This window comes from Balaenoptera borealis, assembly GCF_965194805.1.
Source record: "Balaenoptera borealis genome assembly, chromosome: 16".
NCBI classification, from domain to species: Eukaryota; Metazoa; Chordata; class Mammalia; order Artiodactyla; family Balaenopteridae; genus Balaenoptera; species Balaenoptera borealis.
Window position 1 is genome coordinate 84,478,383 of NC_138872.1, and position 24,959 is coordinate 84,503,341.

The following is a 24,959-nucleotide window of genomic DNA, read 5'->3' on the forward strand; positions in this document are numbered from 1 at the left end:
CATTTATACAGCAGCCAAAATAAAGCTTTTCCCTTTCATTGCAAACTGGATCACGACACCTCTCATTCACCGGTTTCCCATTGCACTTGGCATACATCTGAACTTCTTTAGACCCAGGGTTTTATTTCCTTCTCACTCACTGTGTACTGTCCACACTGGCTTTGGGGTCTAGGAAGGAAATTTTAATACAGGTTACTGCACGGATGACACTTGACGACATTATGCTAACTGGATAAGCCAGATACACATGGACAAATGTTATATGATTCCACTTCTGTGAGATCCCCAGAGGGGTCAAATTCATAGAGACAGAAAGTGGAAGGGTGGGTGTCAGGGGCTAGCAGGGGAAGGGGAGTCAGTGTTTAACGGGGACAGAGTTTCAGTTTGATAGGGTGAAAATATTCTGGAGATGGATGGTTGGGATGGTGGTACAACAATGTGAATTTTTTATTGATTAATATTTTTATTTTTGGCTGCGTTGGGTCTTCGTTGCTGTGCGCAGGCTTTCTCTAGTTGCAGCGAGCGGGGGCTACTCTTCGGCGCGGTGCGCGAGCTTCTCATTGCGGTGGCTTCTCTTTGTGGCAGAGCATGGGCTCTAGGCGCACAGGCTCAGTAGTTGTGGCTCGCGGGCCGAGGAGTTACGGCTTGCGGGCTCAGTAGTTGTGGTACACGGGCTTACGTGCTCCGCAGCATGTGGGATCTTCCCGGACCAGGGCTCGACCCTGTGTCCCCTGCATCGGCAGGCGGATTCTTGACCACTGTGCCACCAGGGAAACCCAACAATGTGAATTCTTGATGTCACATAACTGTACCCTTAAAAAGAGCAAATTTTATGGAATGTATATTTTATCACAATAAAAAAAGAGAGAAGGGAGGAAGGAGGGAAGTAGGGAGGGAGGCAGGAAGGAAGGGAGGGAGGGAGGGAGGGAGGGAGGGAGGGAGGAAGGAAGGAAGGAAGGAAGGAAGGAAGGAAGGAAGGAAGGAAAAGCAAGACTCAACACACCCAGGGGAGGAGTGGAAGTATGAGTTGGGAGGTTCAGAAGAAGCTTCCAGTGACACTGCATGACCCTGAGTTGGCTATTTTCTTCTCTGCATCTCGGCTACCGTGTACTTCCTACCCTCATACAAAAATAACCTGTCTTGAATTGGAGGTTTTCCCATTTAGTCTTTTTGTACATGTGACATTTTTATTCAGAAAAATAATCTGTCTTGAACTGGAGATTTTTCCATTTAGTCTTCTGTACACGTGACATTTTTATTCGGGTAGTGAAATTTCTGGGTCAACAGTGATACCACATTCTCAAAATTTGGTAAGTAGACTAGAATTTCTTAATTGGAATCGAGGGGCAGGCTTTGGACAATCCATGGACTTCATGAAATCCAAAGGTGCCCTTTTTTGTTGTTTTGTGTTTGTTTGTAGACCCCCTTTGAAGGGTGTGTGAGCACCTGTGCTTTTCTATGATTTTAGCTTCTCAAAATGGCTCTTGGACTCAAAGGTGCCTGAGGGTGGCGGACGTGTGCTCCCCCAGTACAGAATTCTGAACACAGTGTCAGTACACATTGAGCAGAAGCGCTTTGCCAAACTGCGTGTTTTAACGTAACTTTTTAATCCAGTCAGTCAAGGCACCTGGGATCTTTTTTTTTACATACTTATCTCACTCTTATAAGGCTTAACCGTTGCTGCTTCCCCTAAGTTTCCTTGTCCCTCTCCCCACTCTCCCACCAGGCCGTGGAAAAGGAATGCGAGCGAGGGGGAGAGTCCAGCAGGGAGAGGGCAGCGCACCTGCTGGGAAGCAGTAAAGAGGGGTCCGGACACCTTGAGGGGGGTTTTGGAGGACGGGCAGAGGTTGGGTCAGTGGCAGGAGATACCATTTACCCCTGATCTCTGGGACAAGTGCACACATAGGTCTGACAGTTACTTGTTTTCATTCAAACTGGTTGCCAGGTTGGAATGACCCATGATGATGTCACAGGCTTCCGACCTTCCTGATTGGAAGGACCAGACTCCGTGGCGCTCGGCAGCAGAGGTGGACAATAGCATCTCGCCAGAGCTTTTCTCCACTGCCAGTTGCCCCGCAGCTCGGAGAAGGGACGACCACTTGTGTTTTGCCCAAGTCCAGAAGAAGAGTTGGGACAAAGCAGAGTCTAGGCGTCGAGGAAGGGAAGAGTTTGGGAGAAATCATGGCCAATCGTCAACCGACTTCCCAGGTTGAGGACCAGGACTCCCAGCCCAGCTCCTCAGGGTACCCCCTGGAGGTGACTGTCAACGAAGAAAGCCCAGGACCGTCAGGTGAGGGAGCTGGCACGAGAAGGAACTTCAGAGGCTTGACCAGTAAGGAGGAGAGGGTACAGAGGTCGGGAAGGAGCACCTGCGTCAGGTGCCTATGAAAGAAGGGAGACATTCGGAAAGCCAGGGATTGAGGGAGGAGAGGACAGGAGCTGGGGACACGGAAACCCTGGGAAGCAAGAAAGAGGGTTAGGAGATGAGATCCAAGGATGAGAGAGGGGAAGAGAGGAAACAAGGGGAGGGTTCTTTTTCTTTTTTCCTAGTGGGACAAATTACCTACCATAAGAAAGAGTTTTCAGGACGAAGCTGGAAAAATGACAAAATGAGTCAGGGGAGGGATAGGTAGATATGGACAGAGAAAGATGGAAAGATGACTTGGGTCAAGGTCAGAGGTCTATGAGACTGAAAAGGGTAGGGGTGTTTCGGGGGGGAGGCGGAGTTGGGGTGGGGTTGGGTGGTCACAAGTGGCTGAATTCCCAAGACGAGAACGTCCTATTGTAGTCTCTTGTCTTTTCTCAGCCCCCTGGGCCGGCTGCAGCTCCCCGCCTCAGCGCCCTGGCTGTAAGAGGAAGAGGTCAGTGGCGTTCAGAGAGGAGGAGGAGGAGGGCGAGCCGGCCACTGAGGCCCAGGACACCTGGGTCGTGGAGTCGCTGAATGGGCTCAAGATGAAGCTCAAGCGACAGCGGGTGTCTTCAGTGCTGCCTGAGCACCACGAGGTCTTCAACAGGATGCTCGGTAAGGACCAGCCCCTTCGCCCAGCACCCTCCAATCCTATACTTGAAAAACAAACAAAAACTTCCAATGACTACACTTTCCCAATGGAAAAGAATTCCCTGCTAGTTGGTGCACTCTCCGTCCCTGGCGGACTGTCTATGGATAAAGGACACAGGGGACACATAAATGATACAGGATTAGGTTAGACTTACAAATGATACAAGACTAGGTTAGATTTAGAAGTGATACAGGATTAGGTTCGCTTGGTTTCAACTGTATCCCTGAGACTCTAGCTCTTACTGGCCTTCTGAATCTTACCGGCGTGGGGCGGGGGAGGGGGGAGGGGCTGACAAGCCACCTTCGCCCTCTGACATGACTGTCAATTGAGAAACTGGCTGTGAGTAACTCGATGCCCTCTGCAGTGGTACGTGAATGCATGATGAAGGGGCATCATTCCCTGTCACTCGGCCCCCCTAGAAGGGGAGTCACCCCTTTTCCTACCACAGTGAATGATCTTCCCTCCCCTCTTCCCATCAGCTTCACCCTGGGCCACATCTTGGCATTTCCCCGGGGGGGGGGGGGCGCGGTTCTCCCTCTTGGCTCTGGAATGCTCCCACAACAGCCCTGTTCCCACTGGCAAACATCTGCCCTCTTTTCACAGAGGATCCCGTCATTAGGAAATTCCTCGCCTGGGACAAAAACCTGCAAGTATCTGACAAGGTAAGTCACCCACTGAGATGGATTCCTGCTCCAGAGCCTGTCCTGGGTGGGCACGCGGGGTGCTTTCTCCACCCACGTTTCCACTCCCCTCCCAACCTGATGCCTTGTCAACACTTCCCTCCAGGGGCCTCGAGGTCCCCTCTGGGATCTGAGCCCCAGGTGTGCCCCTTTGGTGGTTGCTGCCTAAGTCCCCTCTCCTCTCAGCTCCTGGGGACTCGCCTTGGCTCCGGTTCATCAAACACCGTCCAGTGCCAGCGGCCCTAAGTCCACGCCCTCAAACCCACAGCCTCCCATCCTTGGAGCGTCGCAAACTCTGACCTTCTGTCCTCTACCCTCCCCCAAATAATCAGGCTCACCCAACACGGGGGTCTCTTCTCCAAGTGGCACCACCCATTCCTCGTCCCCTGCTCCCTTATCCCACTGTTTTTCCTCTTCCACGATGTGGAAGATGTGCCTCTTTTCTGGCAAGCTTCTCCTACGTTTTTTTCCCTCTTTCCATCAGTATCTCCTGTCGATGGTGATAGCTTATTTCAGCCGGGCCGGGCTCTTCTCCTGGCAATTCCAGAGAATCCATTTCTTTATAGCTCTGTGAGTATCTTGCTCCATCCCCTCCATCAATATTCAACCCCCTGGGAGGGCGGAGGGGGAGACCTGGGGCTCTGACCTTTCATCTATTTTTTTAAACCCCTCTGTACTGTCCACTCTGGCTGTGAAAATGACAGGATTACGGTAGAGTGGTTTCTTTTTCAAACGAAGTTATGTTTTTTATACCATTCATTGTCAAAACAAACTACCCTAATGTCAATTAAAACACTGAACGAAACAAAGCAAAACACTCCTAAGAGGAGAGGAAGAAAGAACTGACACCATCCTGCCCACAAGTAAATAGACTTGAGACGTTTCCGGTTCTGATTCTCCGGTCTCGGGTCTTCCCACATCAGCACCAAGTGTGATTATCTTCCGTTTCTGCGTTCCCACGACAAATGCCACAATCGGGGGCCCTTATCACATAGCGCGGACCTGATGGAAAATGCTCCCCACTGATGTTTCTTCCAAGTCTCCCAAGCCAGTCGGCTCTATTTGCCTGAATATCCTTACAAAACCCAGGTCTGACCGCTTCACACAATGTCATTGGCTAATTACGTGCCAAATCAAGGCCAGAGTTCTGGGTTGGAATTCAACTCTCTCTGCAATCTCCATCACACTGTCCTGATACTTTATTCCTTTGTGTCACTGTTCCTTCCAAATACCCTGCCCTCTAAGTTTCTATTGTGCTTTCTGTCCAGGGATCTTTCCCACACATTTATCTGAAGAAAATGACCCTATCCTTAAAGTGGGTTCAAACACCAAAACCTTCACGATGCCTGATCTCCCTAACTTCTGCATCCCGGAGGCACTTTAGTTAAAATCGTATTAGAATGTGATGCTTTGCATTACAGTCATTTCTTATCTCCCCCCCTTCCCCTTCCCCAGTCCCATTAGACTAGACACAATGTGGAAGGCAGGTCTTGTCAAAATGTCAATGCATTCCCAAAACACTCAGCACAATTCTTTTCATTTTGCGAATGTCTGTTATTGTGAGTCTTCGAGGTAATCAGTATTGCATTTGGCTACGAGATAAAATGTTCATTCATTCATTCATTCATTCATTCATCTAATGAAACCTTATAAAGTACACCCTACACGCTGGGGAATATGAGGTGATGGGAACAGAGATTCACAAAAGGCTGTTGAATTAATGCATCAAGATGAACCAAGCCCTAAATGTGTCATTTGGTAGGAGAGGGATGAATGCAGAAATAGATCAGATCAGCTCCTGCCCTCAGGAACTGTACATACACCTGCAACATAGGGAGAGAGGTGTGTGCACATACAACAAGTTGAAGGGAACAGGGGGTTTGGATTTTGTCCCCGGCATCAAGGTGTGAGAGGCACCCTTGCGAAGGTCCTGCCTGGCAGTGGCGCCTTGATGACTGGGCGGCCCTCGGGGACGCTGGGCAGGGCTGGGTGGGTCGTGTCAGGATGCTCAGCCCGCCTCTTTTCTGGGAAGCTGATCTCAAGTGGAGGCCCTTCCTGTGCTGATGACAGCCACCTGATGTCTTTCCCCAGCTATGTGGCCAACGACATGGAAGAGGACAACCAGGCCCCCAAACAGGCCATCTTTTCGTTCCTCTATGGAAAGAACCGCTCCCAGCGTCCCTTGTTCCACAAACTGCGTCTCCAGTTCATCCGTTCCATGGGCTGGAACGCTAGGGTCACTCGGGAAGAGTGCGAGCAGGTGGGTGGGCTGTGGCGGTCTGGGGGAGGAGCAGGGCCGGAGAGGAGGTGGGGATCATGGGGGATTCGGTCTGGGACTTGGGGACGGATGAGAAAGAACCGGACGCGGGGCAAGGGGAGGCAGCGTCATCCTCATTTCCAGGGGCTGTTTGTCTTTCCAGATCCAGGCTTTTGATCCAGAGCTCTGGGTGTGGGGAAGAGATCGCGCCCTCTTGCCCTAGAGGCCCCAGGACCACGCAGGCCTGAGGTCATCGGCCTGCGCAAAGGTAGGTCTGCGTCCGCAAAGGTGCGGGCGGAATGAACGCGTTGCTTACTGAGGAAATCGGAGGAATCCCACTGCTGGACCCACATCACCTCTCACGCTGTGAAGGGGGCCAGCCGGGCACACAGCCACACGCCGACTCAGCGCCCAGCCGCGGCCTCACAGCCACACACACACACCAGCACCGTGGGGCCCATGGGAGCCAGACCTCGGGGAAACCAGTCTGTCACAGACGCATGGGTCTCACTGAAGTCATTTCACCCAAAGCAATTGGGTCCAAATAACAGCTTTGATGAGATGGTGATTTTTTTCCATATACGGTGTTTCGAGTTTCCCTTTTTAATTCATTTTTGGCCTTACATCCCTCACGGATATGGGTTCTAGGATTTACCTACCACAAAGTAAATGTCTACAAACAGGATATTAGATAGAACAGCCTACACGTTCAATAAGAAAAGACGAATTATGACTAGCTTTATTTTCATCCAAATTTACTTTCCAATTGCTTATGGCCAGATCACCTGTGACTCTTTATTTCCCCTGACTCACCACTTCTGGACCAATGATTCCTCTTGTACAATTCACCTTTTCCCCCTCAACTTTATGCTCAAGGGGGTTTATCAGAACGACTGAAGGTTAAGGAATGCCATCTGCAGCATGGCTTATTACAATGGACACATTAGAGTTCTAGATGTGGGCAGAGGATTGAGCAAACCTTTGGTTGAAATCTTGCAAACTAGCTGTCAGTCCATTCGACCTGCCCTAACAAAATACTACAGACTGCGTGGCTTATAAACAACAGACCACAGTCTCTTTTACAAGGACAATAATCTCATTCATGAGGGCTCTACCCCATGACCTAATAACCTCCCAAAGACCCCACCCTCCTAATACCAGCCCCTTAGTGATTAAGATTTTAAGATTTCAACATAAGAATTTTGGGGGACACAAACATTCAGCCCATAAAACTAACCAAGTTTAGGACTGACTTTTATTTAAACATTAGGATCCAGGGACTTCCCTGGTGGCTCAGTGGTTAAGAATCCGCCTGCCAATGCAGGGCACACGGGTTCGAGCCCTGGTCCGGGAAGACCCCACATGCTGCGGAGCAACTAAGCCCGTGCGCAACAACTACTGAGCCTGCGCTCTAGAGCCCACGAGCCACAACTACTGAGCCTGAACTCTAGAGCCCACAAGCCACAACTACTGAGCCTGTGCGCCTAGAGCCCGTGCTCCGCAACAAGAGAAGCGTCATGAGAAGCAACGGAGAGTTGTCCTCGCTCACCACAACTAGAGAAAGCCCACGCGCAGCAACAAAGACCCAATGCAGCCAAAAATAAAATAAAGAAAATAAGTAAATTAAAAATTAATAATAAAATAGACATTAGGATTAGGCATCAGGCATCAGGTCTCCTGGTCCACGATGCTGACCGGTCAGTGATGTCTGTAGTGTGGTTCCAAGTTCAGAATTTAAGTGGTGCCAAAGGACCAAGGTGAGTTAAGACTAAAGCAGCATTCTCCAAATGCCAGCTCCCTGAGCAGAATCACCTGGAGTCTTGGCTATAAAGCAGATGACTGGGCCTGACCTTAGGTGTATTCAGTAGTTTTTGGAGTCAGGGTCACCAAAGTCCAAGAATCGCACTTGAAAACAATGAATGGTTCAGGATTGGGGCTCCGAATGGAGAATTTGAGATAAAACTGCAATCATAAATGAGTCTCAATTCTGGTGAGAACTGACTAAGAATGTGAAAACCTTTGTATCTGGACAGTTCCCACTTTGAAATCTGACGTCCTTGCTCCTTCTCTTACTTCCAGATCACAGAGCCCAGGAGAGATGAGGATGTTGCACAGGAGGTCAATCCACACGCTGACGACAGCCATGAGGGAGGGAGGGAGAAGCCTCTTGTGCAGATGATCAGGAAGAACCCAGCGTCTTCCAGAATGAGCTCAAGAGAGTTTTCGTGTCACACTCCTGGGAGCGGGGCGTGCTTCTAGGAGTCTGTGGCAGAACAATAAGAAATCAGGGTTCTGTCAAGTTCCATCCCTTTGGAAGGCACCACCCCAATTTTCAGATCATTTCATTCAAATCTCCCCTGAGATGAACATTGGAGGTCCCATTTTTTATACACTTGTTTGCCCCAGTCTAGAAGCATTTGAAGGTGGCGTGTAGGGGGCTCAGAATAGGAGGGAATAACTTTAAAATATATAATTAGAGCCATACGGTCATGACTGATGACTTAACTTCCACTGGCTTATTTTGAAAATGTCACCTATAAAATTATTGTATTTTTATATTTTATATTTAGAGATGTATTTTAAATAGTTTTGAAATAGTCTTCATTGTGAAACATCTTATTCCTACAAAGTTTTGTGATGAGTATTACAGCTGTTGTATATTTACACATATATACAATTTTATTCACATTTTCAAGAGAGATTTTTGTTTTTATCTATTACATAATATACATTTTATCTATTACATAATATTTCCATTCTACTTACAGCTAGGTGGGTATTTCCTCCCAAGTCTTGTAAGCATAAATTTGTATTTTTTTAGTACTCATTACTGAATTGTGGGAATTCAGTCCTAATTTTTTAACTTCTCTCAACAAGTTTGTATGTTATTTTAGATTATTAAAGAGTACCATGCAATGCAGCTTTTGGGGAAATATAATAAAGATGAAAGTCTTCTCACAATCATGATGTGCGTGGTCATTACCAGTCTGCTCTGCCTGTTTGCTGCCCAACGAGGTGTGGCTTAATTGGAGTTGTGATTATCCAACCACATTTCTTAACTCTGAAAAATAATCCTGAATTATTTTTCATGGAGAAAAAACTACAGAAGATGAGGCAGATCTTGCATCATTCAGGACTCCAATACTGAGAGACAAGTGTTGGGTAAAAGGAAACATAGCTTTATTGAGGAAGCCGGCAGTCCAGGGGAGAAGGTGGACTCGTCCCAAAGAACCTACTCTCCCCTCCTGAGGTTTTGCTTGAGGACTATATAGGGAAAAGAGAAAGGGGCTACATGTTGAAGACAGGGTTACAAGGTGCGTGATCAGCTCACGGACATTCTTCTGATTGGTTGGTGGTGAGGTAACGGGGACTCAACATCATCAGCCTTCTGCTTCCAACTGGTCTGGGGTCTACGTGCTTGTGGGCAGCATGCAGTTAACTTCTTCCACCTGCTGGGGGTTTCAGTCTCTGCAAAACAGCTCCAAGGACGTGGCTCAGAATATTACCCGATAGCCCTTGAGGAGGAACTAAAGGCCCTGGACTTCGTTTAACGGCTAAAGTATGATTATTTTGTCTTTGCTGTTTTTTCGGCCGCGCCACGCAGCTTGCAGGATCTTAGTTCCCTGACCAGGGATCAAAAACAGGTCTCTAGTAGTGGAAGCGCAGAGTCCTAACCCCAGAAATGCCAGGGAATTCCTGACAGTACACTTTAAGGAGAAAAAACCAGACCAAAAGGAACACAGTTTTAAGGAAGCTTAACTTTCTCAGAAATGCAGAAAGTGTGTTCTGCATTTATTTTTTTTTTAACACATTTATTTATTTATTTATTTATTTATTTTCGTCTGCATTGGGTCTTCGTTGTTGCACGTGGGCTTTCTCTAGTTGCGGTGAGCGGGGGCTACTCTTCGTTGTGGTGCATCGGCTGCTCAATGCGGTGGCTTCTCTTGTTGCGGAGCATGGGCTCGAGGCACGTGGGTTCCAGTAGTTGTGGCTCGCGGGCTCTAGAGGATTTTTTATTGTTTATGTTTTGCAAGTATTCATCAAATGTGTATTACTTGAATGAATGACACATAATTTCTCCCAACAATCTTCAAACTGCTTAAAACTATGACAATATTTAGCGTTTCAAATTTCATATGACCTTACTCTCTCCGTGCTCTAGTTTCTAAAAGCATGTGGGATCTTCCCGGACCAGGGCTCGAACCCATGTGCCCTGCACTGGCAGGCGGATTCTTAACCACTGCACCACCAGGGAAGTCCCTGTGCATTTATTTTCAAGAAAATAAGAAGGCCGGATGAATTCAGAACTAGGTGCAGAAAGCTCTTCCAGTGAGATACAGAATTTCGGCTGTTTAGGCAGATTTAGAGAACAACTTTTCCAACCACTTATTAAGGAGACCAATACTCCACGAAAAAATATATCATTTTTACAGAGAGAAAACCAAACTCCAGCTTTACATCAATATAATATTTGATACTTAAGAGAACCATAAGCTCTTTTTTGAAAATCTCTGCAATAAACATCAAAACTGAGCCACCTTCGGCTGAGACAAATACAATTCCCTTTCCACCAATCTCATACAACTTTCTAGATTCATTCAGGTGGTGTCCTTCACTATCCTCTTTCTGGTGCTGGAACAATCAGTCATCTTACTTTAGGACCAAACTATTTTTGTTCCTGTTAATAAACAAAACTACATCTCATCATCTTGCATACAAAGTTGTACCTCTCGGTTGCTGGAACCAAGCAGGACCCTGCAGGGCCCTTCCACGTCCCCTGCCTCTTGTTTGTAAAACAGCTGCAGTCTCCCAGGCCTCCCCTGAGTCACAAAACAACAGGTTCAAGCAGTTCACGATTAGGACAACAGCAGTCACAGAATCTTTAGTTCCTCCCCAAGGACATAAGTAACAGTGTCAGAGACACATTCCTAACTTGTTTTGCAGATACTAAAACCACTACAAGAGGAGAAAGCTAACTGTATGATGACCAGACTGGAGTTATGACATAAGCTGCTCCATCTTGAGCAGACCTGAACCAATGGCTTACACAATTCCAGGAACTGGCCTCAAGGAAATGGGAACAAACCAACACTGGACTTGAAGATTAACTGTGCCTGAAACAATCAACATGACACTGACCACACCACTGCATGACCAATGTCAAGATGATGGTCAGAGCTGACTGTGCTACTCTGCATGTAGCCCCCACCTGCACAGCCCAGAGACTTCCCGTCTTTTCCCTATAAACCCCTTTTCCCTCTAATTGGCAACTGGGAGATGCTTTGGGGGACACTAGTCCACCATCTTCCCAGGTTGCCAGCTTCCTGAATAAAGCATCTTTCTTCTTCCACCAACCCTTGTCTCTGGAACATTGACTTCTGAGCGATGAGCAGCTGCACCTGAGTTCTGTTCCAGCCGATAACATTACTATTGCTCAAGTCTCATTCATATTATATTCATAATAACTTTGAACCAAAGTTACTTCCATTGCACAAAGAAAACTGGGAGTGAATAACTGACAACTGACCATCACACACCAGCATTGTAGGCTAGCAGAGCTCATGAACACACGTAACACAACTTTACGTGGCCACAAACATCCCTTACACAACTTCTCCAAGTGTCAGAGACAAACACATTCATTAACACACCCACAGATATAGCCTCTAGGTAACAAATAAAAATATGCAGCAAGAGCATAGAACTTGAGATTATGCTTAGTGATCAATGTTTCAGGTTTCTGTCTTGCTTACAAATGACCTCGGTATCCAATGATTATCCAGTCAGTAACACAATTTAGTATCAGTTCAAGGGTTTACGTAAACTAAAGATCTTGGAATGTATCGACAAGCTGACACAGTACAAAACATAGTTACTGTTGAAATAAAGTTTGTCAGAAGAATAATTAAATGTGGTTAAACACAAATTTACATTTTTCATAACCTTAAACATTAAGTAGAAGTAATGTTAGCTTATTTGATGGGTACACCTATATAAATTTAGGAAGAACACACCCAAGTAGAATTGTTTTCAATGTATGCCTAATACTGATAAATAAGATAGGAATAACGTTTTATTAAACCAAAAATATTAAACTAGCTTCATTTGCCAAAGATTTACCTAAATTATGTAAACTTGAAGTCTTTAAATTTCTGATTTTTTTTTTTTTTTTTTTTTTGGCTGCACCGAGAGGCTTGCTGGATCTTAGTTCCCTGACCAGGGACTGAACCCGGACCCTGGCAGTGAAAGCACCGAGTCCTAACCACTGGACCGCCAGGGAATTCCCTGACTTGACTTCCGTAAGAATACTTTTCTAGCACATTTAAAGTATTAGAAGTTCAAATTCCTTTCTGAGAATTTTCGGGATATATAATTTTTATAAGCACATTTGTATCTTTGTAAGCCAATCAGGACAGAAATCCTTTAATTTAAGAGACTCTACAATCTACTTTAATAGATCCAGAAGTAAGAAAACATTACATACTCACACTGTCAGAAGTAAAGACCTTTCTGAATTACAGACACACAGACATACAGAGAAATGGAACTTTTACCTTCAGTTCTAAAGTCTTAGACATGGGTCAGGAGTAAAGAGTCACCAGTCTAGATATTAAGGAGCCGTTCTCCTCCCATTGGGCAAGAGATTCTTAACTGATTTGAGCTTGTCAAAGTAGACAAATAGACAAACAGAAAAGACTAAGAAAAGACTAACAAACCAGATCCTCTGTCACCTCTCACCTAATTGAGATTAGTTCTGTAGAAACTTAATCGCTTTGGAGAGACCATCAAAAGTCTTCAAACGACAGAGCCAAACTCAGAATCACTGCTGCTACAAATGGGGAACCACTTAGCTGTAATCTGAAAACAAAGCAGAAACACAAAAGTAATAGAAGGGGAAACTAAAGAAACGGAAAGTGAGCCAAGTTCAATGGCTGCTTGGGTGGGTTCACCCCTGGGAGAGGAGAAAAGATGTACCTGGGCTTCACCGGCTCATGAAACACACCACTTGTTGCTGGGCTTTTACAGCTTTATTTATGTATAACTGATATACAAAATCCAGCCCAGGTTTAATTTGTATAACTTGATGAGTTTGGACATATGCACACACCTGTGATACCATCACCACCATCACGGTAATATACTCATCACTTACAAAAGATTCCTTCTATCCCTTTGTGTCTCTGTATGTGTGTTAGGAATACTTAACACAGCACCAGGTACATGAAAAGGTGCTCAATGTCACTAATCATCCAGGAAATGCAAATCAAAATCATCATGAGATATTACCTCACATCTGTTAGAATGGCTACAATTTTTTATTTCTTTTTAAACATAAGAGTTGTCAAGGTTGTAGAGAAATCGTAACCCCTGCATATTGTAGGCAGGAATGTAACATCGTGCAGTCACTGTGGAAAACAGTATGGAGTTTTCTCAAAATCTTTTAAATAAAAATTCCATATGATCCAGCAATCCCACTTCTGGGTATACAGGCCCAGCTCAGAGACATTGCAGCTTCAGTTCCAGAACACTGCTATGAAGCGAATACCGCCATAACGCGAGTCACATGAATTTTTTGGTGTACCCGTGCATGAAAAACTTATGTTTACACTGTACTGTAGTCTGTTAAGTGTGCGATAGCCTTGTGTCTAAAAAAACAATGTACATACCTTTATTGAAATATACTTTAGGGAAGAGAAATATACATCAATGGAACAGGATAGAAAGCCCAGAGATAAACCCACGCACATATGGTCACCTTATCTTTGATGAAGGAGGCAAGCATATACAATGGAGAAACGACAGCCTCTTCAATAAGTGGGGCTGGGAAAACTGGACAGCTACCTGTCAAAGAATGAAATGAGAACACTACCTAACACCATAACACAAAAATAAACTCAAAATGGATTAAAGGCCTAAATGTAAGGCAAGGCACTATAAAACTCTTAGAGGAAAACATAAGCAGAACACTCTATGACATAAATCACAGAAAGATCCTTTTTGACCCACCTCTTAGAAAAATGGAAATAAAAACAAAAATAAACAAATGGGACCTAAGGAAACTTAAAAGATTTTGCACAGCAAAGGAAACCATAAACAAGACAAAAAAAAAAAACCCTCAGAGTGGGAGAAAATATTTGTAAACGAAGCAACTGACAAAGGATTCATCTCCAAAATATACAAGCGGCTCATGCAGCTCAATATCAAAAAAACAAACAACTCAATTTCAAAATGGACACAAGACCTAAATGGACATTTCTCCAAAGAAGATATAAGATTGCCAAGAAACACGTGAAAGGATGCTCAACAACACTAATCATTAGAGAAATGCAAATCAAAACTACAATGAGGGATCACCTCACACCACTCAGAATGGCCATCATCAAAAAATCTACAAACAATAAATGCTGGAGAGGGTGTGGAGAAAAGGGAACCCTCCTCCTGCACTGTTGCGGAGAATGTACACTGATACAGCCACTATGGAGAACAGTATGGAGGTTCCTTAAAAAACTAAAAATAGGGCTTCCCTGGTGGCGCAGTGGTTAAGAATCCTCCTCCCAACACATGGGACACGGGTTCGAGCCGTGGTCCAGGAAGATCCCACATGCTGCAGGGTAACTAAGCCTGTGTGCCACAACTACTGAGCCGGCGCTCTAGAGCCCGAGAGCCACACCCACTGAGCCCGCACGCCTAGAGCCTGCGCTCTGCAACAAGAGAAGCCACCGCAATGAGAAGTCCGCGCACCACAACAGTGTAGCGCCTGCTTGCTGCAACTAGAGAAAGCCCGCGCACAGCAACGAAAACCCAACACAGCCAAAAATCATGAATAAATAAAAATAAATACATTTATTAAAAAAAAAACAACTAAAAATAGAACTACCATTATGATCCTCCAATCCCACTACTGGGCACATATGCTGAGGAAACCATAATTCAAAGAGAGACACGTACCACAATGTTCACTGCAGCACTATTTACAACAGCCAGGACATGGAAGCAACTTAAGTGTCCATTGAGAGATGAATGGATAAAGAAGATGTGGCACATATATACAATGGAATATGACTCAGCCATAAAAAGAAACGAAACTGAACTATTTGTAGTGAGGTGGATGGACCTAGAGTCTGTGAAACAGAGTGAAGTAACTCAGAAAGAGAAAAACAAATACCGTATGCTAACACATATTTATGGAATCTAAAGAAAAAAAAAAGTGGTTCTGATGAACCTAGTGGCAGGACAGGAATAAAAACGCAGACGTAGAGAATGCACTTGAGGACACGGGGAGGGGGAAGGGGAAGCTGGGACGAAGCGAGAGAGGGGCATGAACATATATACACTACCAAATGTAAAATAGATAGCTAGTGGGAAGCAGCCGCATAGCACAGGGAGATCAGCTCGGTGCTTTCTGTCCACCCAGAGGGGTGGGATAGGGAGGGTGGGAGGGAGACGCAAGATGGAGGGGATATGGGGATATATGTATACATACAGCTGATTCACTTTGTTATACAGCAGAAACTAACACAACACTGTAAAGCAATTATACTCCAATAAAGATGTTAAAAAAAAAATACTTTAGGGACTTCCCTGGTGGTCCAGTGGTTAAGAATCCGCCTTCCAATACAGGGGGCGCAGGTTTGATCCCTGGTCGGGGAACTGAGATCCCACGTGCTGTGCAGCACAGCCAAAACAAAAAAAAACATTAAAAATACTCTATTGCTAAAAAATGCTAACCATCATCTGAGCCTTCGGCGAGTAGTAATCTTTGCTGATGGAGGGTTTGAAATAGTGTGAGAATTGCTAAAATATGACACAAAGACAAGAAGTGAGCAACTGCTGTTGGAAATACGGTGCCAACAGACTTGCTCCACAAAGAGCTGCCGCAAACCTTCAATTTGTAAAACACACAAGATTCGGGAAGCACAATAATTATAATAGAATGTAATGTAGTATGATGTAATATAATGTGATATAATATATAGCCTGTATAGTCAAAGAAAAGGAAATCAATATCTAGAAGAGATATATGCACCTCTACATTCATTACAGCATTATTCACAAGAGCCAAGATAGGAAAACAATGCAAATTTTCATCAACAGAGAAATGGGTAAAGAAAATGTGGTATATACATAGGATATGATTCAGACTTATTAGTAGGAAATCCTACCAGTTGTGACAACGGGGACAGAACTAGAAGACATTATGATAAGTGAAATGGCTCAGTCACAGAAGGACAAAACTGTGTGTTTCCACTTATACGAGGTATCCAAAAGAGGCAAACATAAATTGTCAGGGGTGGGGGAGGAGAGAATGGGGAGTTGTTCCATGGGTATAAAGTTACAGTTACACAGGATGCATATGTTCTAGAGAACTGCTGTATGACTAAGTGTCTATAGGTAATGAGGCACACTATTCTCTTCGTTCTAATTAAAAAATTTTAATTCAAGTGTAACTGACCTACAACACTATGTTAGGTCCAGGTGCACAATATCAATATTTCTATACGTTAGAAAAGAATCATGGTCTAGTTACCATCCGTCAGTGTACAAAGTTATAATGTTATTGACTGTATTTCCCATGCTGTATATTTCATTCCCATGACTCATTTATTTTGTAACTGGTTATCTGTTCCTCTTCATCTCCCTCACCTATTTCACTCATCCACCTACCCTCTTCTGGCAACCACCTGTTTGTTCTCTGTATCTATGAGCCTGTTTCTCTTTAGTGACATTAGTTCATTTGTTTTTTTAGATTCCACATACAAATGAGATCATACGGTATTTGTCTTTCTCTGTCTGACTTATTGCACTTAGCATAATACCCTCTAGCTCCATCCATGTTGCCACAAATGGCAAGATTTCATTCTTTTTTTTTTTAATTTTAAAAAATTTATTTATTTTACTTTTGGCTGCGTTGGGTCTTTGTTGCTGCATGTGGCCTCTTTTCTAGTTGCAGCGAGCGGGGGCTTCTCTTCCTTGCGGTGCGTGGGCTTCTCACTGCGGTGGCTTCTGTTGTTGCAGAGCATGGGCTCCAGGTGAGCGGGCTTCAGTAGCTGCGGTACGCGGGCTCAGTAGTTGTGGCTCGCAGGCTCTAGAGCATGGCTCAATAGTTGTGGCACACGGGCTTAGTTGCTCCGTGGCATGTGGGATCTTCCAGGACCAGGGCTTGAACCCATTTCCCCTGCATTGGCAGGCGGATTCTTAACCACTGCATCCCCAGGGAAGCACCTCATTCTTTGTTGTTTTTTTTTTTTTTTTATGGCTAACAGTCCATTGTGTGTGTGTGTATAGCTATATATATATATATATATATATATGACGCATTTTCTTTATCCATTCAACTATGGATGGACACTTAGGTTGCATCTATACACTGGCTATTATAAGCAATGCTCAGTGAACATAGGGGTGCATGTGTCTTTTTGAACTAGTGTTTTTGTTTTCTTCCGAAAAAATACACACAAGTGGAATTTCTGGATCTTATAATAGTTCTACTTTAAAATTTTTGAGGAATGAGGTGCACTACTCTTGACACGAAGTTTACCTGGTGCTGTTAGGTGAATCCATCCAGGATCTCTGTGAAGACCTCCAAAACTGTTAAAACATAAGGGTAGGCACTTCCCTGGTGGCCCAGTGGTAAAGAATCCGCCTTACAATGCAGGGGACCTGGGTTCAATCCCTGGTCAGGGGACTGAGATCCCACGTGCCGCAGGGTAACTAAGGAATGGTGTGGAGGAGGTGAAGGAAAAGACCACGCCAAGCTCAGAGGCCCTTTCAGATGGCAACAAACTCCTGACATTGACTGAAAATCAACGTTCTTTACGTGGAACAATCGAAGAGGCAGGATGGGTCCTGTTAGCAAGGTCCCCTAAGATGCCAGGTCACCTGACCCCCAGCTCCAGATGCACAGATGTCCGGGACCCAGGCTTTGCTGGCCTGGGAAGGCTGAGGGTGCCCAGCTGCTGACGGGACACACGGGGCGGGGGAAGAGGTGGCTGCCGCCCAAGGCAGACGAGTGTCTGTGCAGAACTGCCTCGGCTCAGCCTCCAGAAGCCTGTCTCAGAAAGCGACAGCAAGTCTTCCAGAAGCTCTGCCCAAATTCCATGCAGGTGTCACCGGTCACACCTGAGGCTGCCCGGATGAAGACTGGGGGCCCACACGTTCACACACTGGAAGTTATTACCAAATGCAAGAGAGTGAGGGATCAGACCATGAACTAGTCTAATTATAATGCATAAGTAGAATCACGCACACCTTATTCTACTTTTCGGTTTTGCATTTGTAATTTCACAAAATGTGTGATTTGTAGGGGGGAGGGGGTTTAATTGCTTGTACTTTTTGCCTGATGAGAAAAAAACAGCACAATAAGAAAACATTGTAGTTTTCACCAGTAGCGGGCATAAAAATACATGCACTGTTGTTGCTTGAAAACAGCATTACTGTAAATGTTCCAAATGATTTTCTATTTGGTGATGGGTTAAGTGGCTTGCCCACGTTCACTTTTATGAAAAGAGAAGATTAGAAAACTGCACTCTTCTTGCATTTTAAACTTTAAGAAAATGGATTTCAGAAAACCTGGATAACAAATTAAGAAAGCAATCAGAACTGCAAATATTTAGGGGTTTTAGGTTCGTTTCAAAACACAAGGGAACAACCCATGATGTATGTGTCTTAAAAGACCACTTGGGGGCTTCCCTGGTGGCCCAGTGGTTGAGAATCTGCCTGCCAATGCAGGGGACACGGGTTCGAGCCCTGCTCTGGGAAGATCTCACATGCCGCGGAGCAACTAGGCCCGTGAGCCACAATTACTGAGCCTGCGCGTCTGGAGCCTGTGCTCCGCAACAAGAGAGGCCGCAATGGTGAGAGGCCCGCGCACCGCGATGAAGAGTGGCCCCCACTTGCCGCGACTAGAGAAAGCCCTCGCACAGAAACAAAGACCCAACACAGCCATAAATAAATAAATAAATAAAATTAAAAAAAAAAAAAAAGACCACTTGGTACAGTAAGATTCCACAGACGGCCTTGTAATCACAGAACGCAGCACTGGTTACACGTTTCCCACAAGCCATGTTCTCAGCGTGAGGCTAACAGTGTCGGCTCACTCCCCTGCTTGGGGGCAGAGAGGACCGGTCTCCTTTGCTTTCTGAGATTCCTTTCATGAGTGGCTAGAAAGCTTAAGCACTGGAATTCCATTAGAGAAAAGGAGTATTCCTCAGAGGATTGTAAACGACAAACACCCAAGAGGACTTTAACAGCGGCGTCTGTGTGTCAGAGACCTCCCACGCATGGCTGGGGCCCAAATGACACAGAACAGCGGGGGCCCAAGGGCCGCAGTCCTAGGACGCCGCTCCCCAACCAAAAGAGTCCTCTCGCTCGACAGGGAAAAACAAAGCTGTTCTCAGACACACACAGCCTCCAGAGACAGCAAGTGAGGACCCCACCTGCCTGGCCTGTCCCAGGAGAGTGGCTGATGCAGTGCCAGAACCAGAAAGGGGAACTAAGAACCAACAGAAAGGGAACCACTAGACTGATGCATTCCTCCCACATCCCCCGCCTCCCCCCGCAAAGAAGCTGCACTCCAGTACTGACCACGGAGGGTGCTGTTCAACTAGGAATCTTACACACACAAACGTGCTGATTTTGAGAAACTTTTAAAATGCATAATATTCAACCTCTCAAAGTAAAAAAAAGTAATGAATTACATAGTAATGCTGGAAAATACAGGAAAAAGACAATAAAACTTGGAAAACTATGTTTACTAACATGACCCCAACTGGAAAAATTTAGAAACATTTAAGACGACTCTGTAAGTCAATAAGACAAGGAAAACAAAACAGAACAGAACGAAACAAAACAAAACAAGACAGTATTGGGGCAGGAAGACGGGCAGAGAACACGGACAGGCCCTTCATATAAAAACAGAAATACACTGGTCTGAGAAGACCATAGACTGAAGGATTCCAACTACGTGACATTCTGGAAAGGGCAAAAATAGACAGACAGTAACAAGACCAGCAGCTGTCGGGGGCTTGGGGGCATTGGGGGGGATGAACAGGTGGCCCCCAGGGATGTTTCGGGCACTGAAATGGTTCTGGGTGGCACTGCAGTGGTGGCTGCCGGTCATCACACGTGTCCAAACCTGCACAGCAGGACACAGAGAGGGAGCCTTGATATAAGCTACAGACTCCAGGGGAGAACTAGGCGTCAGCGCTGATCCACCACTGAGACGACGCGCCACACAAGCGCGAGATGTTATCAAGGGAGGGAACCCAGAGGGACGGGGACAGGAAACTGCTGTCTGCTCGACTCTCCTGTAACCCTAAAACTGCTCTAAAACTGTCTATCAGTTAAAATGAAGAAACAGCTTCTAAGCACCTGAAAACGCTCTCAACCTCATTCGCGATTAAGGAAAAACCGCAAGAGAACGTCCATACCGTTTTCCGGGGCCTAGGACCAGCGGGAACACGCCGCGGCCTCGCCCCTTCCTGTCGGGCATCGCGCTGGAGCCCAGAGTCCCCCTGACTTGACCCACTGCACCCCACCCTGCGTTTCATGCCGTCCACAGTCTCTACACATGACTTCTTTTGATCAGATGACTCACTGTCCCAATTACAAGGTTTCACTTTCTCCACAGGATGAAAGCAAAACCAGCACACAGGGGAGGCTCTTCAGTCAACCTCAGGGTCCGCCTGCAGTCACGTCCCGCTGGTCCTGACAGGAGGCCCACATCCTAAGGAAGGAGGTCCTTACCAGCACCTCAGGAGCCTCATCCAGCCCACCTCACGCTGCTCTGAGAGCCTCGCCAACCTCTGCCGCTACCCAAGTCCTGGTCACGTGAGGGCCGTCACCCTTCCCCGAGTCACTGAGCCACGTGCTCTGACAATGCATTTAAAACCAGGCTCTCGGACTTCCCTGGTGGCGCAGTGGTTAAGAATCCACCTGCCAATGGTGGGCACACGGGTTCGAACCCTGGTCCGGGAAGATCCCACATGCTGCGGAGCAACTAAGCCCGTGAGTCACAACTACTGAGCCCGCGAGCCACAACTACTGAAGCCCGCATGCCTAGAAGCCGTGCTCCGCAACAAGAGAAGCCACCGCAATGAGAAGCCCGCGCACCGCCACGAAGAGTAGCCCCCGCTCGCCGCAACTACAGAAAAAAGCTCGCGCGCAGCAACAGAGACACAACGCACCCAAAAACGAATAAATTAATACGTAAATAAATAAAATTTAAAAGAAAGAAAGAAAGAGAGAAAAGCAGGCTCTGCTTTGTCAGCACTCTGGAGTTCCCTACGTATCGACGGGCAGGATTCCCGTCCTCTCCTGTAATTACGTCTGTGAAGTGCCTTCCCTGAGGAGAACAGAAGCTCCCGGAAGCAGAGAATTGCTTCTTAAGATCACATGCAGAACCTGAAGACATTTGATGTTTACATCTAGGAAAAGAGACACCACACTAGATGGTGTGAAGGGTCGCCAAAGCCAAGAGCCAGGCAAGCAGGACACTTCCTCTGGGGATCCTTCCATCAGCTGAGCAGAAAATGTCCGTGGCCAGAACTGGCACTCAATGCGCTTTGAGCTGAGAAGTACCCGGGGAATCACACAGGCTCCTCAAAGAGTAATTACTCCCATATTTAAGAAACGAGATGGCTTTTCAGGCAGAGAAGGCAAGTACAGTCTTCCCGGCTGGCGGAACGGTGTGTGCTGATGGTCAGGATGGAGCTGGGCCCCAGAGTGCTGCCCTCTCCTCCAGCCCCCAACCTCACCCTCACCCTCAGCTGAGGAGCTGCTTCCCTGAGAACAGAGAAGCCATCGGAGGGCTTCTCCACCTGCACCCCAGCTCTGCCACCCCCTCCCCACGCCAGGACCCCGGGCCGCAGCTCTCCCCGCTCCCACACGCGTCTACTGGATCATTCCCGCTGTTGTTTCTCCCGTTACAACACAGCACAACACGACACAACATCCGCCCCGGACCTCAGCTCCTACTCCAGCTACTGTCCAATTTCTCTTTTCCCCGTCACAGCAAAACGTCTTGAAAAAGCTAGGAACACAACAAACCCCGTTCTCCCACTCCTCTCTCCTAAGCCTCTCCGAGCAGGATCTCACCCCACACACCCATCCAAACGCATCAGCAGCGAGTTACGACCTCCCCCCAGTGCTGGGCTCGAGGGTTAACAGCTCCACAGAATGGCAACCTCGTTTGTCCAGTCACCCAGGGAACCTCTAAAGTGCTTCCCACGTGGAGACAAACTGCTGTGATTCATATTTTAGGAGAAATACTCAGCGTGGAAAATACACTTGAGCTGGTGGAGGAAAGAGGTAGCAGCACAGAAACAAAGGTTCTGTAACTACAGAAATGAAAAAATAAGCTATTTTAATGGTACAAGTATGGGATAAAGAGGAACGAATAAAAACCGTTTAGAATACGACATTAACAAGCCTAACACTACAACGTGCTAACAGAGGATGGAGAAGGACTCTACAATGAACCCATTTTTCTGGGTAGGGTGACAGGCTGGATGATGCAACGATGAGCCGGCAGGGACAAAAGGAGAAGGCAAGGGGCGGGGGAGCTGTAAATAATCATTTTTGGATCTACTGGATCTAGTCATTTGAGGTGCCCTTTGGACAAACTCCATAGAGATGCTGGCAAGTGGCTGGACAGAGGCATCTATCTGGTCCAGGTGGGAGAACTGACAGAGCTGGAGGTGAAAAGCACCAGAGGGTGAGATCAGACAGCTTTAAGAGTCATGAACCAAGAGTAAAAAGACAACACACAAAGAGGATGGAAGAAAGAATCAGTCAGGAAGAGAGCAAGGAGAGATCTGTCACAGAAACCAACATAGGAGACTCTGCAGATGGGAAGGCGACAGTGGTCTGAAGTGAGGACTGGCAAATCTCCACTGGTTTGTATGCTGGATGACAGGTCACCTCAACCGGATCAGGGTCCGGGGAGGGGCAGAACCAAGACCGCAGGCTGCACGATAAAATTCAGATGGGAGGGCTTCCCTGGTGGCGCAGTGGTTGGGAGTCTGCCTGCTGGTGCGGGGGACGCGGGTTCGAGCCCTGGTCTGGGGGGATCCCACGTGCCGCAGAGCAACTGGGCCCATGGGCCACAATTGCTGAGCCTGCGCGTCTGGAGCCTGTGCTCCGCAACAGGAGAGGCCGCGATGGTGAGAGGCCCGCGCACCGCGATGAAGAGTGGTCCCCACTTGCCGCAACTGGAGAGAGCCCTCGCACAGAGACGAAGACCCAACACAGCCATAAATAAATAAATAAATAAATAAAAGAACGTGAATTTCTTAAAAAAAAAAAAAATTCAGATGGGAAATAAGGAATCTTTGCCAGAGACATCACTACGTGGTCTGTAACGCGACCCCGTTAGATTGTAAGAGACAAAGCGGGACATTTACTTGAAGGGTGAGAAGGCAGTTCCTCCAGAGGATCCTCACTGCATCCCTGGATTGAGCACTGAAAACAATGTACCTACGGGACAACAGTGTTGTACTGAACAGAAAAGTTACATGCACTGAGTGCTCCCTGGACAGCATGCTCTCGGCTTACAGGAAGCACAAGGAAGGCACCAATGTCAACACGTTAGGGGCTGTCACTCAGGAAGGCTAGCGGCCTACAGCGGGATCCTCAAGGAAACCTTTCACGCCCAAGAACAAAAGTGCTTCGGCAGGACAATGTAAGTCAAGCAAGGGATGGTATTTTGCCACAAATGTCAAGAACCCGAGGCTTGTACTGTGGCTGTAAGAGGATCGTGGGATCTGCGCATAGAACTTGCCAGAAACACTTGGTACTGACCTGTTCCTCTACGCTTTGTCTAACCACATCTTTTACCTACTTCTACTTTCCCATTTTAAATTTTGAACTATTCGCCTCCCAAGCTGTTATTACAAAACAAGAGCAGCAAGGCAATACGTAAACAGCAAAACTCACCGGAGACCGATTCATTTTCCGCTGCTCTTGGAACAACGTGCAGGACTGTGACAGTGGAGGCGGACCTGGAAAAGGAAAAAAATGCAGGCAGTGAAGCTACGACTGAAGCGGCTCGGGGTGCACGAGCACCCGCCCCGCGCTCCACAAGAGACAGCTGTGGGAGACCCACCCTTTCACCTTCACAAGGGCCTGTTAGAATGAGGAGGGGGCAACCACCCTCAGGTCTGTAACTCCCACGTGACTGTGGTAACTGGGGCGATACTTTGTTTTCAGTAGTCAGTGTACACTAAATCCTATTAAAATAAACCTCCATCGTTAAATATGAGATTAAAAAACGCTTAGAGTTTATCTCTTCTCACCAACTCTGCTAACAACTTCAGAACAGAAAATCCACAGGATACCCAGGATAAAGGGATACACTCAGGTGCGTTTCACTCTTTCAATTATTTGGAGAAACTTAAGTGCGACGCTCAAAAAAATCTTTTCTTAAAACTGATTTGAAGTGGACAGAACACCTGCCCTAGGAGTTCTGAGTCCTGTTAGCGACCCCACGTGCACACCCGGTGAGGATCTGGGACAAGTCACCTCCCTTCTCAGGCCCAATCTCTTCCTTCCTCAACCGAGGAAGCAGGACAGAAGCCTTGCAGACTCATCCTGCACTAACTACACTGTGCGATTCCACAGGGCACAACCCAGGGGGGCAGCGGACGCTTAGATTAGACAACCAACGTGCTGATGGGCCTTGAGAGACACGTGCGAGAGCCCGACACGGCGACAGCAGGACGACGAGGACAAGGAGGATCGGGGTTGGAGGGAGGGGTGGACGCGGCACGTCCCGGCCGAGCCTGTGGCCCCTGCTCCCCCAGGACACCCGGAACTCACAAGTCCCAGGGCAGCCCCATCCGGAGCAGCCGGCCCTGCCCTCCAGCCCGACCCCTCCACCTCCGGGAAGCGGTCAAACCCTCCCGGTCGCTCTCCCACGGGGCCCGGGGCGGGCTCACCCGAGCCCCGCTCTCCAAGGGCCGCAGG

General features: G+C 46.9%; 2 protein-coding genes across 23 annotated transcripts in view; one reads left to right on the forward strand and one right to left on the reverse strand.

Moving 5' to 3' along the window:
• ZNF12 (zinc finger protein 12) overlaps nucleotides 1–24,959 on the reverse strand; it is a 72,981-nt gene that overhangs the window by 46,403 nt on the left and 1,619 nt on the right. For 16 of the 22 annotated variants that reach the window (XR_014235789.1, XR_014235790.1, XM_082360497.1 and 13 more), the window contains exon 2: nucleotides 23,931–23,995. Coding sequence is in view for 14 of the 22 variants with exons in the window: in XM_082360497.1 (XP_082216623.1) it covers nucleotides 23,931–23,995 (65 nt within the window). In the remaining 8 variants the exon portion in view is untranslated. Of the gene's footprint in view, nucleotides 1–12,734; nucleotides 12,855–23,930; nucleotides 23,998–24,959 lie in introns of those variants that run through there. The other 6 variants (XM_082360484.1, XM_082360501.1, XM_082360504.1 and 3 more) reach the window with 3 other exon arrangements.
• On the forward strand, nucleotides 2,182–24,009 carry LOC309614243 (speedy protein E4-like; the record flags this gene model as incomplete). The annotated part of the gene is made up of 7 exons (XM_082362326.1): nucleotides 2,182–2,290; nucleotides 2,807–3,022; nucleotides 3,663–3,721; nucleotides 4,224–4,309; nucleotides 5,831–5,999; nucleotides 6,160–8,245; nucleotides 23,936–24,009. 6 exons carry the CDS (start codon nucleotides 2,182–2,184, stop codon nucleotides 6,217–6,219), a joined length of 699 nt encoding a protein of 232 aa, XP_082218452.1. The 3' UTR covers nucleotides 6,220–8,245; nucleotides 23,936–24,009.